The 22,681-nt window shown below is 46.4% G+C and overlaps 1 protein-coding gene across 8 annotated transcripts in view; it reads right to left on the bottom strand.

Moving 5' to 3' along the window:
• Positions 1-325: 325 nt before the first annotated feature.
• XPNPEP1 (X-prolyl aminopeptidase 1) overlaps positions 326-22,681 on the bottom strand; it is a 44,217-nt gene continuing 21,861 nt past the window's right edge. For 7 of the 8 annotated variants that reach the window (XM_077823199.1, XM_077823206.1, XM_077823200.1 and 4 more), the window contains 11 exons: positions 17,922-18,011; positions 13,822-13,872; positions 12,230-12,288; positions 11,272-11,349; positions 10,286-10,357; positions 7,684-7,744; positions 5,532-5,601; positions 3,660-3,833; positions 2,654-2,730; positions 1,649-1,747; positions 326-878 (listed from right to left, as the gene is read on the bottom strand). In XM_077823199.1, coding sequence (XP_077679325.1) covers positions 750-878; positions 1,649-1,747; positions 2,654-2,730; positions 3,660-3,833; positions 5,532-5,601; positions 7,684-7,744; positions 10,286-10,357; positions 11,272-11,349; positions 12,230-12,288; positions 13,822-13,872; positions 17,922-18,011 — 960 coding nt within the window. In that variant the 3' untranslated portion in view covers positions 326-749. The other variant, XM_077823205.1, reaches the window with a different exon arrangement.

Below are 22,681 nucleotides of genomic sequence, written 5' to 3'. Positions count from 1 at the left end.
TTATATACTGCTATATTGATTGGCTCCATATAAGTAGACAGACCAATACTATAGCCTACGGGCAGGCGGTTCAGCTGTGGCCTTTTGCATTCACACACCTCCATAGGGTTTTGTTTGCAATGCTGTGCAGAGATCTGCCACAAAGTAGAATACTCCTATGATGTTTCTTAACACCTGCCCCAACTCCAAGGGAAAGGTGTGTCTATGTATTTCGAGCCAGGTGTGCCCGTGGTGGGTGAGGACTGGGGTTGGCTCTGAGTTTAACGGCCAATTAAATCCGTTACATCACTGACAGACCAGGGAGACTGAAGGCAACAGACCAAAGCAGGGCTCTGAAGCTTTTATTAGCTGATCAGAAACACAGGCTCATAAGCATAACAGTTAACATCAGCAGTGTATTGGCAACTGGAACCCAAGAATGTAAAACCACTGGGTTTTCACAGTGATAAATCAAAATGTATAAAACACTCCAGTTATTGTCTCCTCGAGTGATTGTTTCAGCAAGGCCCAGATTGCAAAAGCAGAAGACTTCACTTTTGAGATTTGCTCATTATCAGACAATTTGTTCACAGATGGAACGCTCCTGTCCCCCCACAAAAGAAAAGCTAAACAAAAAGCCCCCTTCCCTCCCTATTTCCAAATGGTTCTCAAAGGCTCTTCCTCAATCCACATTCATTTTTCAAAACGAGGGACGGGGGAATAGAGGATTTTACGGTTGAATGATTCTGTCATCATGTAAAAAGTTGGTTTTAATGCATTTTTGTGATGGGCTCTGTCTCCCTGATGAGCCATTGGAGAGCCTCGTGTCGTCCTTGGCTCTTCAGTTCTGCCCCAATCACCTCCCTGCATTTCCGGTGGTAATCGTTCACCCAGTCGCACTAGAGAAAGGGACAGGAGCAACGTTTAATGCAAATCAAGAAGAGGGGGAGCGGAGGTTGATCTGTTCATCCTGCACTTTGCATGGGCAACATCGTCAGCTCTCAGTGGGGAACTGACCGGGTCATGAGAGCAGAAGGGAAAAGGGCCAGGCCCATATATTCAGGAATGGCTTGTAATTGTGGGTATCAAAACTGAGGCACCTAGGACCTGATTTTCAGAGGTGCTGATGCTCTTTGCCTTCAGTTGGATCCGTGGCTACTTTAGCATCTCTAAAAATGGGTGTCTCCAACAAAGTCAGTGGCCACTTTTTAATACTTGGGCCTGAGAGCCCTGGAGTCATTACATACACTGCCCTGAATGGGACTATACACCTAGATATGGGCTACCATTTTGGGCCTGACAGCCAATGAAGATACTGCATGCAACATGCATGCAGAAAAGGGAACGTGGGTGGGGCTATTGGTCAGGAGAGGGTAGGAAGGAAGAGGAGAGAAGGCAAGTATTGGAAAAGAGATGGGGAGGGCTACTCTAGGTGGGGGGGGGTCAACATTATAGAAGGGCTGAAGCAAAGGAAATGAAGTAGGTAGCAACATGATAGGGCTGGTAGCGTAGGGAATAAGAGGAGAGTCAAGCAGAGATTAGTTTAGGTGAGCTGCCAAAGTGAAATCACCGCCAGCAGGAAGGTAGTCTACTGAGAGATGAAGGGGAGATCTAAAGACCTTTGGCCCTTTAGAATGAGTCCACTCCCCTCCATCACTACTTCCCTTACCTCTTTTTGTGTCAGTAAAGGGACACTGATCATTTTAGTCTGGATCGGAACCAGGGTTAGCGGCTCAAAAGTCAGGCTCCCTCTGTTACAGAAGTTGTACTGCAAAGGAACGAGGAAAGACATCCTTAGTCATTGGAACCTGCTCCAGCTGGATAGGAGTGTTCTGTACAACATGTGCAACCCCGGTGCTTGGCATGGCTTACGCATGGTTCAGAAGGGAAAACATTTGGCTGGCGTTCCAAATGTGGGAGGGCCTGACGTAAAGTCCACTGAAGTCAATGGAAGTCTACATTTGGGCTTCAGATCAGATCCCTGAAGCCCAAATCTGAGATCGTCTTGTAGAGGGGCAGCTACCTGGAATTGCTTATTTTGGCATTCTAGTGACATTTCACCCTAAGAGATTTAGCAGACAATTAAATGTTCCTTTTTGAAAGCACCTGTGTTTAATGAACGCATAATCCCCCCAACCAGGCAGGTGTGGGTGTTGAAGCCGACTATATTGGCTCTACTCCAGCTGGAGACCCTGCCATGCCTAGGAAAATCCAGCTGCGGAGGGTCCCATTAGCTTTACAACCCCGCAGTGACACAAAGAGGCTGGAATGCAGAGACTCGAGCCCTGGATCTCCAGAGCAGAGAGAGGACACTTAGGAGGATTCTGCTGCACAGATTTTAACCTTGCCTGATCTTTTCTAGTGAGCTGTGCAGATCACAGCAGCACCAGCATTGTCCTCATTATATCTGTTTACAGGAAGAGACTGGGACTCAGTCTCCTTTCAGAGAAAAGTCCTCATACATTTTCCCTGAGTGAAACATTTGCAAGTGCAGTAACCCAGCCCCGTGGGAAAACTAGACCTGTGGGTACCACTGCCTGCAATATTGACCTGCTTCCATGCTTCCAGTTCCAGGCTTTTCATTCAAAATCCATGAGAGATTCGTGTTTTTTACAACCACCAGCTCACCGAGAAATGATAAGGTGCTTCTTGAGCACGCTCAGAAGTCACTCACCTTGGTTTTGGCAGGGACCACGAGTACCACATTTTCTATGCGGATCCCAAAAGACTCATCTTCATAATACCCAGGCTCTGCAGAGACAGACAATAATCAGTCAATTCCCTGCCGGATAGCATAGCCACTTATCACAACAGGTGAATTTCCTCCTGGGGCTTTAGTTCATCTGCATAGCTAAATAGTCTGGACATCTGGCACCCACGGAGGGGAACAAATTTCCCATTCCGTCTAATCTGCATGCCCAGCCCAAGCAAGGTGACAGGCTGCCCCAGTTTAGGGAGTCACCTTCCAACCTCAAGAGAAGAATACAAAGTGTGTGTCACATCTGTTTAAATCACCGGAATTCTGCCAACGCTACTCATCCAGTTACCACACACCAAAACATCCCAGTCTGTTTTAAGGGGTGCCCATTGTACACAGTGCCTCCATGTAAGGATCTCAACTTCACAAACTTGAATGAATTTAGTCTCACAAACCCCCCACCCCCGCCCCCATACACAGGGTAGCTAAGTATTATTATCCCCATATTTTCCCATGGAGGAAACTGAGGCATAGAAAGGTTAAACAATTGCCCCAAGGACACACAGATAGTCCGTGGATTAGGTCCTACAAGTTCTGCTGCCCATTCCTATGTGGTCACTATAAGACCATCCTTCCACTGAAGAATGGGAAAATATGTCTGAGGCTCTGGTTTGCCTCTCAACCTGCTTTGCCAGCAATAGTTCCATTGACTTTAACAGTTACATTGGTGTAAACCAGGAGAAAGTGAGAGCAGAATCAGGCCTGTAGTATCACAATAGAAAGATGGGGTCTTAAGACACCTGACTCCAGGTATAATGGGATTTGGTCTCTCTCTAGATATCTTAAACAAGGAATTACTTGGCAAATGGAAAGGCAGGAAACATCCCCCCACCCTCATTGCTTTTCAGATTTGTTCCCTAAGCAGCTTGTTAACACAGCGGTCTTCATCTGACTACAGAATATAGTCAAGGACACTAAATACCATCAGAAATGATCATGCCGGCTTCTAGGGGTTCATCAGCAAAGGTTTTGTAGCTGATGCCACACGGACCCTCATGCACATTAAGGAAACACCCAACTCCATGTCCTGTGCCATGAAGATAATCCAAACCACAGTCCCACAATGCAGAGCGGGCAAAGGAATCCAGAAGGTGACCTGCAAGCCAGCGAAAGAGAGACATTTAGAGAGGGCTCCAGCTGCACAAAGTCAGTCTTTGACGATCGCACCTGCAGATCTTACCACGGGACACCAGAGCATAAATGAAAGAGAGAACCAAGTCACCGGCTTGGTGCAAGTTATAAAACAGACCTGTAACGGGGTATAGTGGCTCTTTAAGGAAAAAGAGGAATAGGGGTCCAGGCTATCCCGTTCCAAATACAGTAGACTCAACCAAACAAAGACCCTGTGGGCTGATGTGAGGAGAGAGGAAATGGTCCTGGAGGAAGACTGAGTCTTGGGGAGAAGAGATGACTATTTACTTAAGAGCCCGAGGTGAGCTTTTACTGGCAGGGTCGGGTAAGGCTCCCCTTTCTCCCAGTCAATCAGTCACCCAACCAATCAAGACAAAAACCCTGGAGAGGGAGACAAAATGTTCCCTGTTCTCATTATGCAGAGGTGACAATACAAAGGGCATGTCTGCCATAGACCCTCAATACTGGGAGGAAAAGGGGTGACCCGGAGTGCCCTTCCCAGGCTTGGAAAGATAGCTAGAAACTACCCCCAAAAGAACACTGGGAGGAAGAACTTTTGCAATCAAGGCTTTTTGCATTTGAGTTAATTTAATTGTGAAAGATCTTTGCGGCCAGCCCAGTGGGAGCTGGACCAGGTATATATAAAGGGCCTACTGTGAACTAGGAGAGAGTGTCTCAGGGCAGTGATACCATCACTCACAGCATCAAGGGTAGCAAGCCAAGTCTCTTCCCAGCTACAGAATTCCAGGGTCGACATCCTCTGGCCTTTCAGAACAGTGTCTGCCTCATAAAAACAACCCGCACCAGCCCCTGGCTCTCTCAGTAGAGTATCCAGAGATTGAATGCCCCTGCAGAATGCTCATCCACGGAGGTGGTTGCTGTAGGTATACTGGAGGCAGAAGAATTGGGGATGGGATTAAGAGGACAAAATGGCCTTCCCTCACCCTGGTACACACATGCCTAATAGTTCCCTAGAGCACCAGAATCTGGGGCTTGACTGCCCAATGTCAGCATCCAGGTGTGAAAATCTGGCCTGTATTTGCAATACATCAGAAATGCAAACTGAGCCTAACTGAAAAAGAGACATCTTTGTTGAGTATCTTATGTGAGACAGAACAACACTGCAAGGAACTGGCTGCTATGTGTGTGTGCCACTGCCCTCTACAGGATGGAATCAGAATATCTTATTTGTGTGTCATTGGCCCTATACTGCTAACACCCACAAGAGATTCTCTTTTAGCTTGCGATGAACACCTCTGCTTTCGATGCAGGCGATCTGAGATCTCTGCTTGCTCAGGCTGTGGCCACGTTATACAGTACCCAGACAACTGTAAAGTTCTAGGTGGCCAGTGATTTGTTGCTATCCAACTCAGCAATAAAAATATTACACCCGTGCAACTAGAGTGAGAGAGAGATACAAATTCCCTTCACTCCAGTCCAAGAGTTTCATTGCCAAATGGTGTTAAAGGAGCTAGATCAATAAATATGACGCAATGTATGGTTATACAAAGAAACACAATTAAAGACAAAACTTCCATGTCTGCCGACTTCATTTGTATCTGTCAAGCATAATATTCTTGTAAATGGTCATATGATTCTCTAAACACCTCAGTTGTCTGAGCCATCTGCTGCAGAAGGAAGTGAGACAAAGCAAGTGACCAACCTTTGGTTCCGTTAGGGAAGATGGCTGCACTCACAGCGATATGACCTTTCAGGACGTAGGTGAAGCATTCCTGCCAATGAAAAGCACTGAGTAACGTGAAGATAAAAAGCAACCTCCTTCTTCGCTTTGAAAACAGGATTGCATGTTCTAGGTCAGCAGAGCGTTACAGAGGCTCAGCTAAGACCCATAAAGTAGGTGATGCTAAAGCAAAGCATGAGAACAAAGATACAGACTGAGAGGATCAATAATGACGAGGGCCCTACCAAATTTATGGTCCATTTTTGTAAATCGCACGGACATCGCATTTTCAAAATCTTAAATTTCACGGTGTTGTAACAAATATAAAATGGCAAATGTAAATGTAAAATATAAACATGTAAAGCCGTTAAGACTCAGGGTTTCTCAGACGGAGGGTCCCAACCCAAAAGAGGGTCGCAAGACTATTGTGGTGGGATTGCAGTATTGCCGACCTTACTTCCGCGCTGACCCCCTCTTGGGTCAAGACCTCCAGTTTCAGAAATACTGTGTACTTTTGTATACTTTTACCCTATATAAAAGACCAGATTTCACGGGAGAAATCTGATTTCACGGTCCGTGACGCATTTTTCACGACCGTGAATTTTGTAGGGCCCTAATAATGACTGGACTGAAGCCTTCCAAACCAAATGCCAGGTGGACACCAGTCTTATGAACCACCAGTTATACAAACCATTTTTCCCAACAGCAGGCAAAAAATAAATCTCATAACAGAAAATGATGTCCAAGAACAAGTCGACATCCCTTGACAGTCCTATGCCTTCAGCATGTTGGAAATAGCTTTCTAGTGGCTTGAAAGGCAAGATGCGATGCATTGCACCCATATGGCAATTTATGCACCGTACCCACAGTAATTTTAAGATGTTCTATTTTTATGAACTTTTTGATTATATGAACGCCTCAATAGTTCATAAAACAGGAGCTCTACTGAAAGTACCTAGACGGACAGGCCTGGTATAAATGCAAATTTGCATTCATTTTAACTAACGATGGGATTTTAAACAGATTTAGTGGCATCGCTGAAATCCCAGTGTGAATTCTCTGATATCAGTTTAAAACTGGCTTATAACAGAGTATGCCAGTTTGAAACCAATATAAGAGCCTCTGCAATGGGGGACCCAAGCCTCCATGGATGGCAGGAAGGGGTTAATGAGCTCCAGAAAACTTAGGCAGCCCAAATGGAGACAACCGGGGCAGGAGTCAGGCTTCCAGGGAGGGGTTTAGAGCCAGGCTCAGCTGGGGAAGGAACAGGCAGAGAGAGAGAGCAGATGTGGGACAGAAGGCTGGCTAAGGCCAGGCACTTGTACCTAGAGCTGTCTCCCCGGGGACTTAGGTAGGCTTACCTACACGGCTCAGGGGCGTGGATTTTTCACACCTCTGAGCGACGTCGTTAAATTGACCTCATTTTCTAGTATAGAGCAGGCCTAAATCTCTGCACCCCAGAAGGCGCTGGAGGCTAGGCGGAGCAGGGGAAGCCCAGCCGGGGACCTGAGGCTGCGTGGCTACTGTGTCACATAATGCTGAAAGGGGGTGCTCTGCTGAGGATGTGTTGTCACAGCATCCACACGAAGAGCTGATTTTTAAACCCACGTAAGCGAAACCAGTGCGACTCCTTTGTTAGACAAGCCCCTGATGCCCTACCTTACCATGTGAGCTTTGTGATGGTAGGCTCAGTTACCCAGCAAGGTGGTTTGAGCTTTCGGCACATTGCCACTGAACTTTTCCGGGGGCAGCCGGATCGTTTTCCAGGTGGGAAGCGTGGATTCTGAGATGGGGAAGGTGCTATTCTTTATATTTTCTTGGGTTACATTTTGGAGCTCTGAATCCTGACAGCTTCCTTTTTAACCAGGGATTGTTTCGGGGGAGTCCTCTGGCCTATACAGGAGGTCAGATGAGATGATCACAATGGTGCTTTCGGGCCTTGGAATCTAATAATCCTCACCGATTTTTTTAGCAAATGGATGGTACCAAGTGAGCTACTTGGATTCCACAGTTAGTAGGTAGCTTTCTACCACTTGTATCATTTTTACCTTTTTCTTTTTCCTCAAAAAGTAACGATCATTAAAATCTCTCTAATGCCCTGAGCCGGCTCTCGAAACACAAGATGTCCAATTACCTTCTCGTAAGCCGACGGGGTGCCGAAATGCATGGTCCGAGTCACATCCGTCGTACCATCCCTTTGAAACAAGAGCAAATGAAGTCACAGAACGCAAGCTCAAATGGAGAGAATACATCTTACCCCAACAATAAAGCTGCAATGCTACTCACTTCCAGTAACTGAATCAAAGCGTTCTACACCCCGATTTATGCAGGAGGTCACACTAGATGATCATAGTGGTCCCATCTGACCTTATCAATGAGTTCCTGAACACACTGATGCCCGGTATGGAACAGTGTTGATGGACATTCAAATGCGGCTCAATACTACTGAGAAGGAACCATTACTTGTCATTGGTATCAAGGGTGGTTTTGAAGCAGACTAAATCCACAACTGCATGCAAAAACGGATGCATAAGTGATATCTAATGGCTTCAAAAAGACACGTAAATCCCCTTTAACCATGGGATAAATACTCGGAAGTGAGTAATGATTGGGGCTGCCCAGTTTGAGACCCTCAAATGACCCTGATCTTTCAGAAAGCACTGAAGTCCTGCTCTCTGAAAATGAGACCCCATAAGGTATCTCCAGTTTGGCATTCAACCCCAAGTCACTAGTTATTTCTGAACTGTCAATCCGTACGCATACATTTGACCCTGGCCCACACAGGTCGGACTCCTAAAACATTCAGAATTTAACTCCTCAGCAGTGGCAAACTCAGCATCTCTGCCCCCGTACCGTGAGAAATACCATCAATGTCTAACTCATAGTTTATTCAAGGGGCTGCTTTACACTGTGACACTAAAGGAATTTTTAATTAGTCTGCTGCGGGGGCGGGGGGAAGAGAAGAACTTGTAAAAATCATATCAAAGTATGTTCACGTGCTTCCTTTTCAAAGCCCTTTATAAATGACTGCTAACAATAGCCAAAGCGCCAAAGAGACAATTCCTCTCAAAGGAGAGATCAGGTCCACCCCACTCCCTTGCTGAACAAAGCGCCTTTAATGTATTTAGTTAGGGCTTGTGAAAGATCCTGGTGTAACAGCCACAGAGCCGTAGGCCACCAATTTGATCGATCAAACAAGTACAGCATGCACTAAGCTTCCCCAGCAGTATGGCTCATACCTTAGCTACCTCTAGGGATCAGACAGGAATTCAATCTCCATGACTCCATGGGTCATCGAGAAGCAAACACTAGGTTTTAAAGTGAATACACAATAGTACTCCCTTGTCCTGGACACAGCCCTCTGTTGGCATCATCTTAACAGTGGGCAGCATGGTTACTTGCCCAGCATGTCCTTACTCTGTTGCGCAGGCTATCTGCATCACTAGTTGAAGTGTAGGGGCAGGTGGGCAGGGCTGTAACCCCACCCTCCCACACATGGGAGTGGGGAATGGACAGGGATTTGATTCTGCTCCCAGGGCACCAGCTAGCTGAGCTGAGACAGCTTGGAGGGCGAAGTAACCTGCTGCTGGCCAAGAGCATTAGTAGATGACATCCTCGTTGGGCCTACGGGAGAATCAAAGATTAGTTGTAACTAAGAGTCACATCTCCCTCCCTGGTCTGCTCCTGACCTGGCACAGCCAGCTTGTTCAGGCACCATCCTACCTTTCAACTGCAAGATCTTCTGGGCAGGGAATCCCTCTTTGTCCATTCTTGTGATGGGGTACATAAATCCCACATGGACTGGGGAGGGTTAACAAGCTGTGGCGAGCACAATCGGCCCAACCTGAGCTGCAGAAAGGGGCTGGAAAGGGGAGAGCTTGCTCGGTTGCTGCTGGCTAGGAAAGAGGGCAGTCCAGCCACTCTCACCTGCGGAGAGGAGTCTACTGAAGCCAAGAACTGAGTGGGGCTGTGGCCAGTCAGAACCTCCCTGGAGAGAAGGCAGGCCAGACATTGCACTGTTTGGGTTCATCAGGGACCTGCCGATGGTTGTTAAGCTAGGCCAGGGCAGAGGTGCCCCATCTGAGGGGAAGGAAGGGGTCTGAAAGCTGAGCCCAGAGGTCAGGTGGATGGATAACCTCAGGGGGGCTCCCAGCTGGGATTCTAACTCCTTTGGAGAATGTGACATTAAACTCTGCTATCCAGAAAGGGAGGGGAGGGATGAACTTTCACAGTGACCCAGCCAGAGGGCCGAGCCATAAGCCACCAGAGCATGAGGGACACGGGGGCAGAGCGTCAGCAGCACTGGGCCCAGCCATGACGTGGTGCCCAGGGGGCGGCAACCTGATGACAGTTTTGTAAACTGTCATATCAGTGAGCCCTAATAATGATAACAGCCCATTGAAACTTTTGCCCCTTTACGAATGCCAGCAAAGCCACCTATTCCTGTCACAGTCCAGTGACCCCAGCTAAAGTCAAAGTGTGTGGCCTAGAAACTATTTTATTTTTAAACATTCTTGTGCAATTTCCCACCAACTGCTATGCTCAGGACACAGAGACAAGACCTGCATGACAGGTGTTCTTTAAAAATAAGAGCTCATCAAGTTGTTTAGTCAGCACCAAATCTTGCCCTTTAGAAGCTTCACCAAAGCAATGGAGATTCCCGCCCTACAGATTACACCCTAAAAGTTTTTTTATTCTAATTGAAACAAGAATTACAGCAACCCTCTTCCACTTACTTGTACTGAGCGCCAGAATCCAGGAGGTAGATCTCATTCCCAGACAAAGCCCTGTTGGTCTCCGGAACCGGCCTATTGAATTAAATGAAAAATTGTTTGTTCTGTCATTTTAACACTTCCGGCCCAATGCAGCTGTTGAATGACAACAGAAAGCGCCAGTTCAGATCGGTCGGCTCCAACTTCTTCCCTGAATGCTGGAATTTGCACAGCGCCTGAGCCGTGGGATGTGGATGAGTGTATTCCTCCTCTCTGCCCATTCTTCAACATACGCCCCCGGGCCCCATTTCAGCACAGTTCCCCTGCCTCCCCCATTCCTTCCCCTCTTCAGAAGGAAGAAGTTCCTAGACACTTCAGGTAACCCATCTCCCCACACTCCTGAGTAGTCAGAATGAACCACACACACACACCCCTTCTTCCCTGTCTGCCATCAGGAGCCATCCCGTGCTGCAAAATAACTAGCAGTTTCCTCATAACACAAGAAATCCAAATCATCCACCAGGAGGAGGCAGCCAGGATGGGCCACCCCATTCTCCCCTCAGAAGAAACTCTGCAGACCGAGGTTTGGGAGATGTTATGGTGGAAGCAGAGAACCTCTTCACTGCCCCAGCACAGCCATGAAGACTGATCCAGGCTCTGGGGTAAATTATCGATTGCCTTCACCTCCAATTCCAATTCAAACACTGGAGTGGAGTCAGCTGTGTAGGCTGAACCAGCCACCACAGGGGATGGTCCTCTGCTGGCCATGAAGTCCTGGTACAACATTGGCATCAAAGCGTCAGCATCCCAAGTGGTGCACTGGGATCCGTACCTGCTGGGGAAGGAAGCTGGGCCAATATAAAGCAAAAAGGTGAGCGAAAGGGATATATTTTTCCTTGTCTGAACCAAATAATCTCAGTCTTCTGTCCTCGGCTGTAGCTCCGTGGGGAAGCAATGCAGACTATTGTATATGCGTTTGCTGAAGAGCACAGGGGCTGCGTTTCTCTTACTTGTAATGAATGATGGCGCCGTTTGGACCCGTGCTCGAAATCGTAGCAAAGCTCAAGTCGACAAAACCGTTCTGTTGGCTGAAAGGAAACACCGTGAACACGCACATGTGAGCGAGAGACACGCACCAGAGCAGGTGGGTGTCACCAGCACAGCTCAGATAATAAAACAGTCTCTAGTTAACCTCCCAACCTCTTCCCTGCCTCCATTTCACCTCACCCAAACCCTTCCACTCCACAGAAAGATCAGTTCAGTCCCGCAGCCATCAGGACAAGCTTAGAGGTGGATCTAGCATGAGACAGGAGTCAAGTAAGTTCAGCCCTAACCTCCCATCTAGCTGGAGTCCTGCCTTCTCCCAAATCGCCTGGCCTCCACACCTTCTAGGGAGCCAACATCCTCACCAGCTCCAAATCTCTGCCCTCAGACACCACACCCACTTCTTACTCGTTATTTATTTTCAGACATTTGTATAGCACCATCCCTGCAGTATCCAAGCACCTTGCAGACATTAATGGCCCCGATTCTCCACTATGCTCATCTTGCTTATGAGGCACAACTTGGTTTTAGGAGCATGGAGAATCCAGCCCTAATGAATTTCCCTTGACAACTACCCTGTGAATTGGGGAAGCATCATCTTCTCCATCTTGCAACTTCACAAGAGCCTCCTGCCTCCCCATGCAAGTGTCATGATCAGCCCGCCAAAGGGAGAAGCCAGTAACCAGCAGCAGAGGAAAGCCAGGAGAGGTGGCGAATGGGATCCAGCAAGACAAGAGTTGCTCCTCCCAAGAGATCCTAACCCAGCAGACACAAACCCTCTTTTTCTAGTGCCCAAATACAACCCTAGGAAAGCGGCTTGTTCTCAGATAACATGCATCAGGGAAAGGGTAAATTAACACAGAATATGAATCAAAAAGCCACCCAGAAAACGCTCTGATGGAGGTTTTGGTTTTATTTTTTTACCTGCGAAACTCCTCTGCTTTGTCCGCAGCTGATATTTCAGTAACAGATCCCTTCATAACCTAATGGACAAGATCTGAGCTAAGTTATCAGGCCAACCATAGGCCCCGACTCAGTGGGTGCTCCAGGGCTGAAGGACCCACAGAAAAAAAAACAAAAAACCAAAAAACAGTGGGTGCTCAGCACCCATCGGAGCCCCGCAGATCAGCTCCTCCCACCTGCCAGCAGCCCTGCCAATCAACTCATCCCCCTCCCTCCCAGCACTTCCCGCCTGCCACGATCAGCTGTTCAGTGGCATGCAGGAGGCACTGGGGACAGGAGGGGGAGGAGCAGGGCCAGGAAGAGGCGGGGTGGAGGTGGAGTCTTGGGGGAAGGGGCGGAGCAGGGATCAAGCACCTCCCAGGAACTGGAGAAGTTGGCGCCTCGGAAGCCAACTAGCAAAGGAAACCAGTAAGCTATGAAAGAGGCTCTATCTTTAGCCTTTACACAACCTTATCTTATAGGGACATTCACATTTTGGAGTTTTATTTCACTGTCCCCCTGCAGTGATAGAAACCCAAACTCAGCAGCATTGTGTTAAGAGTGCCAGAGCCAGGAAGTGAAACTGACCAGTGCAGAATCAGAGTGTTTTAGGCCCCAGATGGGCAAACAGCTACTGCAGCATGTCTTGACTTCAATGAGACTATGCATAGGAATAATGCCACACATGGCAGCAGCCCTTTCCGGGATCGGACACTCTGCTGAAAAGTACAAATTCAGAACAAATAATGGTGAAAATCAAACCAGATTTAACCAGTTCTTTCCATTTCCATAATCTGTATTTTTAGCACGAATACTTATTTGCATCTAAGGTGCTAATAAAACACATATGGAAATATTATTAAAACATACAATACTTATATATAAAAGCTACCCATGCTCAGATAGTGCCCTTAGAAACAGATCTCAAAGCACTTCACAAAAAATAAGGTCACTTTTATTTTAACCATTTTAGTGAGGGGGAAATGGAGACACAGATGCAGTGATTTGCCGAAGGTCACACAGTGGGCAAATGGCAGAGCAGGAAACCAGTCACATGACCTAGGGCCAGGTTTATAAAGGTCCTTAGGTATCTAAAGATGCAGAGAGGTACCTAGTAGGATTCACAAAAGCACCCAAACAGGTTAAGTCAGTGGGACTTAGACACCTAAACTGCCCTAGCCACTGGGCAATACAGATTATCTTCAGCATGTCTCTGTAGCACTGCATGGTAACATACAACACTATTCTACGATCTACTACACCAAGTCAGCAGGCAGATAGTACCTCCAATATTAGACCTGGACAGATCCTTCCTCACCCCCTCAGGGAAGTTTGCCTAATCTGCCTTTTGACCACATTTAATAAATGTGAGCATGATTCACAAAGCTCATGCCTTTGATGGAAACCAGAATCCAAACCACAGCCTCAAAATCAGAGAAAAACGGGCGCTTTTTCTTCCTCTCCTAGCAGAACTGATCAAGAGAATATTCATAGTATTGAAAAGCTTATGCTAATGAAAAATGTTATTATGCAATAAAATCTCTACATTAAAACATGAAAAATCAATACTATACCTCTTTCTCTAGCCAATTAAAGAGCTCACAGAGAGCGACAGCATCTTTAATCTATATTAAAATGGGTAAAAAAGAAAAAGTAATTGAGTGCACGTAAGATTTATAAAGCTGCAATGGAAACAGTCTTTTTTATTCAAAGACAAGCAGATATTAACACAGGGCACACTGGCAGGGAGATGAGGTAAGAGATCTAAGCAGTCTGTCTAGCCTCTAACTTCTCTGATTAATGCAAGGACCAGAAATTCATTCATAGATTCCAAGGCCAGAAGAGACCACTGTGATTATCTAGTCTGACCTCCTGTATAACACAGGCCATAGAGCTTCCCCAAAATAATTCCTAGAGCAGATCTTGTAGAAAACCATCCAATCTTGATTTGAAAATTGTCAGCAATGAAGAATCCACCATGATCCTTGGTAAATTGTTCCAATGGTTAATTACGCACTCTGTTAAAAATGTACACCTTGTTTCCAGTCTGAATTTTAAAGCCATTGGAACACGTTATACCTTTCTCTGTCAGACTGAAGAGCCCATTATGTTGTTGTTAAGCTAAACAGACGGAGTTTCGTGAGTCTATTGCAGTAAGGCATATTTTCTAATCCTTTAATTAGTCTCATGGCTCTTCTCTGAACCCTCTCCAATTTCTCAAAATCCTTCTTGAACTGTGGGTACAGTATTCCAGCAGCGGTCACACCAATGCCAAAGGCAGAGGGAAAATAACCTCTCTACACCCACTCAAGATTCCCCTGTTTATGCATCCCAGGATCATATTACCCTTTTTGGCCATAGCATTGCATTGGGTGCTTAGGTTCAGTTTATTACTCACCACAACCCCCAAATCTTTTTCAGAGTCATTTGTTCCGAGGACAGAGTTCCCCGTCCTGTAAATATGGCTTACATTCTTTGATCCTAGATGTATACATTTACATTCAGCCATATTACAATGCATATTGTTTGCTTGTGCCCAGTTTCCCAAGTGATCCAGATCACTCTGTATCAGTGACCTGTCCTCTTCATTATTTACCACGCCCCCAATTTTTGGGTCATCTGCAAATTTTATCAGTGATGATTTTATGTTTTCTTCCAAGTCATTAAAAAAAATGTAAATTGCAGAGGGCCAAGAACTGATCCCTATAGGACCACACTAGAAACACACCCCTTTGTCAATGATTCCCCATTTACAATTACATTTTGAGACTTATCAGTTAGCCAACTTTTAATCCTTTTAATAAGTACCTTATTAATTGTATATTTTTCTAGTTTTTTAATCAAAATATCATCTGGTACCAAGTTAAACGCCTTACAGGTGTCTAAGTACATTACATCTACTCTATTATTTTTATCAACCAAAATTGTAATCTCATCAAAAAAATGATAAGTTAAACAGGATCTATTTTGCATAAATGCATGTTGATTGGCATTAATTATGTTATTCTCCCTTAATTCTCTATTAATTGAGTCCCATATCAGCCACTCTAGTATCTTGCCCGGGATCGATGTCAGACTGACAGGCCTATAATTACCCAGGTTTTAAAATATTGGCACATTAGCTTTCTCACAGTCTTCTGGAACTTCTCCAGTGTTCCAAGACTTATGGAAAATCAACATTAATGGTCCAGTGAGCTCCTCAGGCAGCTCTTCCAAAACTCTTGGATGCTAGACAGCCAGACCTGCTGATTTAAAAATATCTAACTTTAATAGCTACTGTTTAACATCCTCCTAAGATATTAGTGTAATGGAAAGCATGTTATCATATAATATGACTACAACATCTTTTAAGTATAGAATAGAAATACTTATTGGGCACATCTAACTTTTCTGCATGATTATAATAATTCTACCATTTTTTTCAATATTGGACCAATACAATTGATAGGATTATTTTTGTTTCTAATGTAATTAAACTCATTATTATTGTCCTTAACTCTGCTGGCCACAGGTGTCTCTTTTGTATCCCATTGCTCCCCTTACCAATTTTCTATAATTCCTAGCTTCTGATTTATAATCATTACTATCAACTTCCTCTTTATTCCATTTGTTACATATTATTTTTTGTATAGCTGCCTTCACTTCCCCTCTAAACCAGGTCAAATTTTTAACCAATACAACCTTCTTCCTCAATTGTGGCTTTTTGGGCATCTGGCAAAGTGGTTCTTAAACAATTCACAATTATAATTCACATTTTTCTGATTACATTCTTTGATTAAATGTGCCAGATCAGTAAAATAAACGTTAATAAAGCTTTGCAGCTGGATAGGGTCTTATTGCCAAGGATTGTGAAGCCTTTGTTTACTACCTATGCCTTGCAACATGCGTGCTGTGAAGTATGGGCCTGAGTATATTTATCCCCGTTTTCTGATAGGTAAGATAAGGCACAGAGAGATGAAGTGATACATGCAAGACTAGCAAGAGGAGTCAGCGGCAATGATGTGACTAGAACACAGGTGTTCTTGGTCTCATGCCCCTGCTCTAGATGCTCCTTTATTGTTCTCTTTTGATGTTCGGGTATGTGTCACCACACTCCTGCTCTTCCCATTGAAGTGACTGCATTCTGAGTCCCTTTGCAACCACCCTGGATAGTTTATCAGTAGCAAGGGTATAACAGAGGACCTCTGGATCTAAAATGGTCTTCTGTTGCCTGAGAGCAAGGAGTCACATGCTGCAGCTCAAAGGCAGTAGCAGATTCATAAACCTGCACAGATGGATTAGCCACTGGAGGGGGATCGAGAGCCATTTTGTGTTAGCAGGTTCCACATGCTTACATGGCCTGCTTCTGTCAGGTGTTGAGCACCCTTTCCGAGCTGAGAGCTCCCCACCTCTCAGGAAGATATTAGCACCTTGACAGACCAAACCTATGAAGAGTTTCATTGGAATACTATACCCTGTTTGCAAATGTGAAATATATGTGAAGGCCGTGGGACTGCCGGGCAGTGTGTACAGCAAGCATAGCTATGTCTGGAAGGTGCCTAGCACATTGTGGACACTGCTGGAAATAAGAATAATACAATGGGCATGTATGCTCCAGCTTGGGGTCCCGGAGCCCAAAGTGGCATAAAATAAAGTAGATTGATGCCCGATGCCTGATGGTTATAGATGAGAAGGCGAACTGGAGAAACAAGAGCCCATGATTTTCCAAAGCAGCTTCAGCGATTTTAAGGGCCCAGCATGAGACACCTTAAAGGGGGCCTCATTTTTTCCAACGCGGGGAACCCAGCACTTTCGGACCATCAGCCCCATTTCAGGTGCGTCAACTTGGCAACCCAAAAATGGAGGCATCCAAAATGATTAGTCCCTTATAAAACTCTCAGCCAGGGTATTCACTACTATGGTTTAGGGGTATACTTTTGGTTCCTTATTTCTACCCCATGATATTAGTAGTTCGTGGTTATACAGCAGCAGTCCCTTAAGACCCCAATACAGATCAGGACCACATTGCACTGGCATAGTATAGACCTAGCAAAGGGACAATCTCTGCTTTGCAGGGCTCACCTGCTAAATATGGGTTTGGAACGCTGTATATTTCCCACTGAGAACATGTATGGTGACTAACACCACTATACATGTTATTCATAGCTTTAAAGCCTTCACTGGGGCTTTAAATGTGGTGGGAAGGCTTGTGTGTTCCAATGACCCTGCGAGCTATCCCGGTGGGGATTTCAACACTTGGTAGGGTCCCCCAGGCCAAAGGGAAGGGAGCAGACAACAAGCAGTGGACTGCTCTTCCAGGCTGGGGGTTGGGCAATCAGCCAACACCCGGTCCTTGTAAAAAGTTAGGGTATAGAAATGCACCAAGGCAGCCATTGCAGCAAAGAGCATGATAGAAAGGGATGGAAAAGCCTTGTTTGTGCCCCAAGCAATGTCTGAGAGCACAGGAAGGATTCAGAAATCTTTAAAGGGAGCGCCAAATAGGCAGAAGACCCAGTTAATAGCAGCAGGTGTGTGACAGAAGGTCTGCTTAGGAAAGAATTAGGAAACATCCAAAGTATTATTTGCTTCTTAATCCGAGACACGAGACCAATTGAAACACTCCCCCAACCCTGAAAGGGAAACATAATCCCCAGCTCTGGGAGATTATCTGAAATGCACTCAGTGCGTCACTTACATGTGCTCGTCTCATGCCTTCTGCTTCGACTGTGTTCTTCACGGCTTTCGCGATGCATATGGGCGTATACGGGGTGAGGTAGCGGTGAGCCTAGAGCACAGAGGCAGGGGTTACATCCTAATTATACAAACTGCACGATCTTGCATGTTGAACATCTTGGACTTTCGCATCAGCGCAGTTTGTACTTCCACAATAGCCTTCGGCGAATGGTCTTGTTCTGTGCCGACTGCTGCTGGTTTGCTAGGCGCTGGCCAGAACACAGCAGAGGAATGGTCCCTATTCTGAGTTTACCGCCTTCATTATAACTCAGGGAACGAACTAAGAGCCATAACGGTCACATGCAGTATGTCAGAACGGTTAGCCTTGAGCTGCACACTGGAAAACTAAGGCACAAAGAGGTTTAGGCCCAAATTTTCAACGATCGCCTATAATCTGGGGTGCACCAGTTGAGACAGGTAGGAGTTGATTTTCAGAGGGGCTGAGCACTCGCTGCTCTAACTGAAGTCTATGGTGAGTTGCATTTCCTAAAAATCAGGCCCTAACAGTTCGACTCTCTGGTCATGTGCCATAAAGTGGCCTTAAAGCAAACAGAGGTGGCCACTGGAGAATCCCCCTTGGGCAGAACTTTCCACTGGCATAAGACTGATGGAGGTGGTTCCATCACCTCCTAGCCCAGCCGCCACCCATCCTCAGAGAAAGGGAAGGGGAAGGCCTGTTGAGGGAGACTAGAAGAGAGAGGGGGTTAGGGTTGCCAATTTTGGTTGGGCATATTCCTGGAGATTTCATCGCAACATCATGTTTAACTCAAGATTAATCTTTGATACCTGGAGATGGTAGGACAGTCCTTGTAGGGTTGGCAACCCCAGAGGTGGTGTGGCAGAGGAGAGCTCTGTTTTGATCAATCCTCCACTGGCACAACGACCCCAAGGGACTTTACACCGATGCCAAGTAAAGACGGCCCCTCTGCAGATCTCACTTGTGCCAGGGCCAGATGGCTCTGAATCAGGGATCCACAACCAGTTCCCTCCCACTGCCAGTATCCACTGTGTCAGATCTATGCTTGGACATAGTAGAAAATAAGAGTCTAGCTGGGCACCCGGGACTAATGGAGCCTTTAAAAAATTCTGACTTGCCTGAAGTCTCACAGCAAGCCAGTAGCAGAGCTAAGAATAAAACCCAGGTCTCCTGACTCCCAGTCCTCTGCTCTGACCACTAGATGATTTACCATTTCCGAACACTTTACAGTAGCAGGAGAACGACTGCTGCATTCTGAGGAAATAAAGTGCTGAATGCTCCTCTGAAATTACATTTATCAGTCAGAAGAGTCTCCAATCTATGCAGTACATCAGCTGACATTTTTAGATATGTTGTCCGGGTATATTTATCTTCCTATAAAAGTATATTTATGCACGTTTGCAAGCAAATCAATACAGGGTTTGCAGGGTCTTTGTTATATACTATGTTGGACTCTGGCCTACACCAGCAATTTGTGGCTTTGATAGAGGAGTGGGATAAATCTACACAGTGCACAAGTGAGCTTTACCGTACCCTTGCTTGGACGTTCGGCTGATATAAGTCATATAGGACTGGGACTCAGGAGGCCTGGTTTCTATGGCCAGTTCTGCCAGACACCTGAAGACTGACCTTGAGCAAGTCACCTAACTCTTTTTCCCCTTCCCACTCTTTGCCTGTACGCTCTTCAGGGCAGGGGCCGTCTCTCACTATACGTTTGCGCTGCGCCTGATCTCAGCTGAGGCCTCTAGACGCAAAGATAATGTAAGTTAATAATCAATAATAATCATCCTAAATTACTTATTACGGGCCAGAGCCTGAGCTGTATAAAGGACCATAACTGCACTGCCTTTCCAACAGGGGGCTGTCCCCTTTAAGTGTAGTACAGATTAGGGTTCAGCCAACCCCCGTTCCAAGGCATGTCCCTTTAAGGTTCCTGGGATTTTGGAGTGGACAAAGGCCTATGGAAGGGCAGAGGCAGAGGCGGTTTGTCCTACGGGAACAGCTAATGCTAGGCGAAAACCCAGGATACTGTTTCTTTAAGGGACCAGGACCCTTGTAGTGCAGGGTGGGGCAAGGATCCCCTCTCTCCCAGCCAACCAGGACGAGCCCTGGGAAGGAGGGCAGCATATATATGCTGCCTCCTCTCTGATAACAGGGGAGACACCGGCAGGGGAACCAGTGCTGCCTACTGACCGCTTCCAACCCAGTGAGAAAAAGAGCTAAGTAAAAAAGGGGCCAGCTGGTTTAAGGCTGCAGCTGACTGGAATAAGAACAGCCCTGAGAAGGGATACTGTGGGACTCCTCAGCCCAGGAGGAGAAGCCTGCCTGAACGATCACCCAGGCCCCAGAAGGAGGGCTATGGGACTCCTGACCAAAGGAGAAGAGGGATGGGCCCAAAGGGGTTAAAGTCTCTGTATTTGGAAGAGAAGGAATGAAGGCCCCACGAAAAGGCCTGCATACTGTGGCCTGAGTCTCAGTCACTGCAAAGAACTAAAGGGGGAAACTGAAGGCAAGCTGCCTGCAGGGCCATGCCAGGCCCTGGGGAGGTGCTCTGGGATGGCACCCTGCTACAGATTTCAATTGAGCTATTTCAATTTATCCACGCTGAGGTTCTGCTTCCCTATTTGGCAGAAGATATTTTCACTGAAGTCAACAGAGCTACCCTGGTTTGCCCCAGATGAAGAGTTGACCCCTTGCTTCTCATGCCCAAAATGAATAGCCCCAATTATTCTAAGAGGAGGTGTTGGAGTGAGTTTTAGTACTTTGCAGCAGTTTTTCAGGGCAACAGCAACATGCACAGAACAATGCATCTGATGCTGTCGGGAGGCCAGGTTTGACTAAGGAAAGAGGCAGAGAGATTTATCTGGGTTACACATGTTCTACATCCCGATGATTTGTTTTTGTATCAGGCAAAGCACACATGTTTTTTAAGAGTTGGCAGAAAGATACAAAGAGCTCCATCATATATCGAAGAGATTTGTTGCTGTGTAAATGATAAAGCTTTACAATCTCCCCATCTGTCCTAATGCACAAGGAGCAGAGAGGCAGCCAACATACATAATCAAACGTCATTGTTAGAGAAAAAATAATACACAATACCTGTTCTCTTGGCCACGGTAACTGGCATGTTGAACAGGGCAGATATTAGCTTGTCTATATAACTAAATAGACAACAGGGGGATATATAAACGGCCTTTGCAGCTGGAGAGGTTTCTTTCGGAAGACATAAAACCTAGGCCGTTCTTAAAAATCCCATGGCACTTTTTGCAGGAAAAGGGCCTTCAACCCTGGTCTCTCAGCCAAACTGCAACTTTAAGCCCTACCCTGCAAATGCTCACTACACTGGGTAGTCCCTTTAGAGTCACTAGGAACTACCCACAGCAGAGAGTGACTGCAGGACAAGGATTAAAAATGACCTCCACCCAAAATGGTAGTTGTTGAGCACAACAGCTCAGCGACACAGTGGTCAGTGTAGAGCTGCCTTGTAGATTATCCCGTGGGATTAGTTACAGGAAGGGGGTGGCTAGGACCTAGACGACTACACTTAAAATCAAGTGATTATGCTGGTGAACGATGCCCAGCGTAGGGCCCACCTCAGTGATTCTGAGCACCTCTCTAGCCACACAACAGCGACAGCTTCCCTGACCACTCTGCTGCTGTGTCCCAAGCCTGTTCTGAAGTGCTGGGAAACAAGGGGAGTTTTACCATTGACTTCAATGGGAGCAGAGAGAGGCCAGCACGGAGCACTTCCGAAAACCCCACCCCAGGTTTCACCCAGGCCCTCCATGAGTGACCCTTCCACCCAGCTGATTATTCTAGCACCTCTTAATCTGACGTGGACAGGGCCACAGCCTGCCCCAGTGACAGCCTTAATAAGGGATAGCATGAGAACGGTCATTTTAAAGGAACGCAAAGGCTGGGATGGGATGGCAATGGAGACTTTTCCACTCTTGGTTACGAGCACAAATCCATAATGGCTCCTCACTGTTGCCATTAGTGGCTGTTTGGTGGCCTATGTGCAGTGAGCTGCAGGTGTCTTCTAATACTGATGGGCAAGAGCCTACTGATGGCAAATTGCCCTTCCCCATAGGCACCCTTGCTTGCAGACTCAGGAAAGGGGACCAAGGATTTCTTGGGCCTGTAGAGGACTGAAGTACCCTCTGACAGGTTTGAAACACCTCCAAAGGGTGGAGTGGAGGAAGCTGCCCTAGCTCTGTGGAAAGGTAGGTGCTCAGCCTCTCTGAAGATCCAGGTCCTAGATGTCCTATATTGGTATCTGTCACCATCATGAAAATTACTCTTCTTTAAATCTTCACCCAGTAGCTTAGGCCCCAAAGGTCCCTTACTGTAATTAATCCAACTGGGTAAAGCTACAAAACACATCCCATTCTATCCCTGATTCATGTGTTCTCCCGAGCGTTTTACATCCACTCTTTGTACTGGTTGGTTATGACATCTGTGACAAGGTCCTTCAGCTGAGGTCCAGCTGAACTGGGGCAGAGTGCAACCACTTCTCCTCTGCGAACGAGAAGCCAGAACCATTGTGACTGCATTAATACATCTGGTCCTCCTAACCCCATCCCACGTGGCACATTCAGATTTGGAAATTGCCCAAAAGTCCTTGCTCTCAACAACAGTGCTGAGTGTAATGTTTACTTGCAGTGTATTATTTAGCCATTAGATGTCTCTCTGTGGTGGAGTTCCAGAGTGTGCACAGACTCTGGTGAACAAGGGAGACACAGCTG

Source organism: Eretmochelys imbricata, chromosome 7 (genome assembly GCF_965152235.1).
Source record: "Eretmochelys imbricata isolate rEreImb1 chromosome 7, rEreImb1.hap1, whole genome shotgun sequence".
NCBI lineage: Eukaryota > Metazoa > Chordata > Testudines > Cheloniidae > Eretmochelys > Eretmochelys imbricata.
The sequence above is the reverse complement of the archived record's forward strand: the minus strand, read 5'-3'. Positions and strand labels throughout refer to the sequence as shown.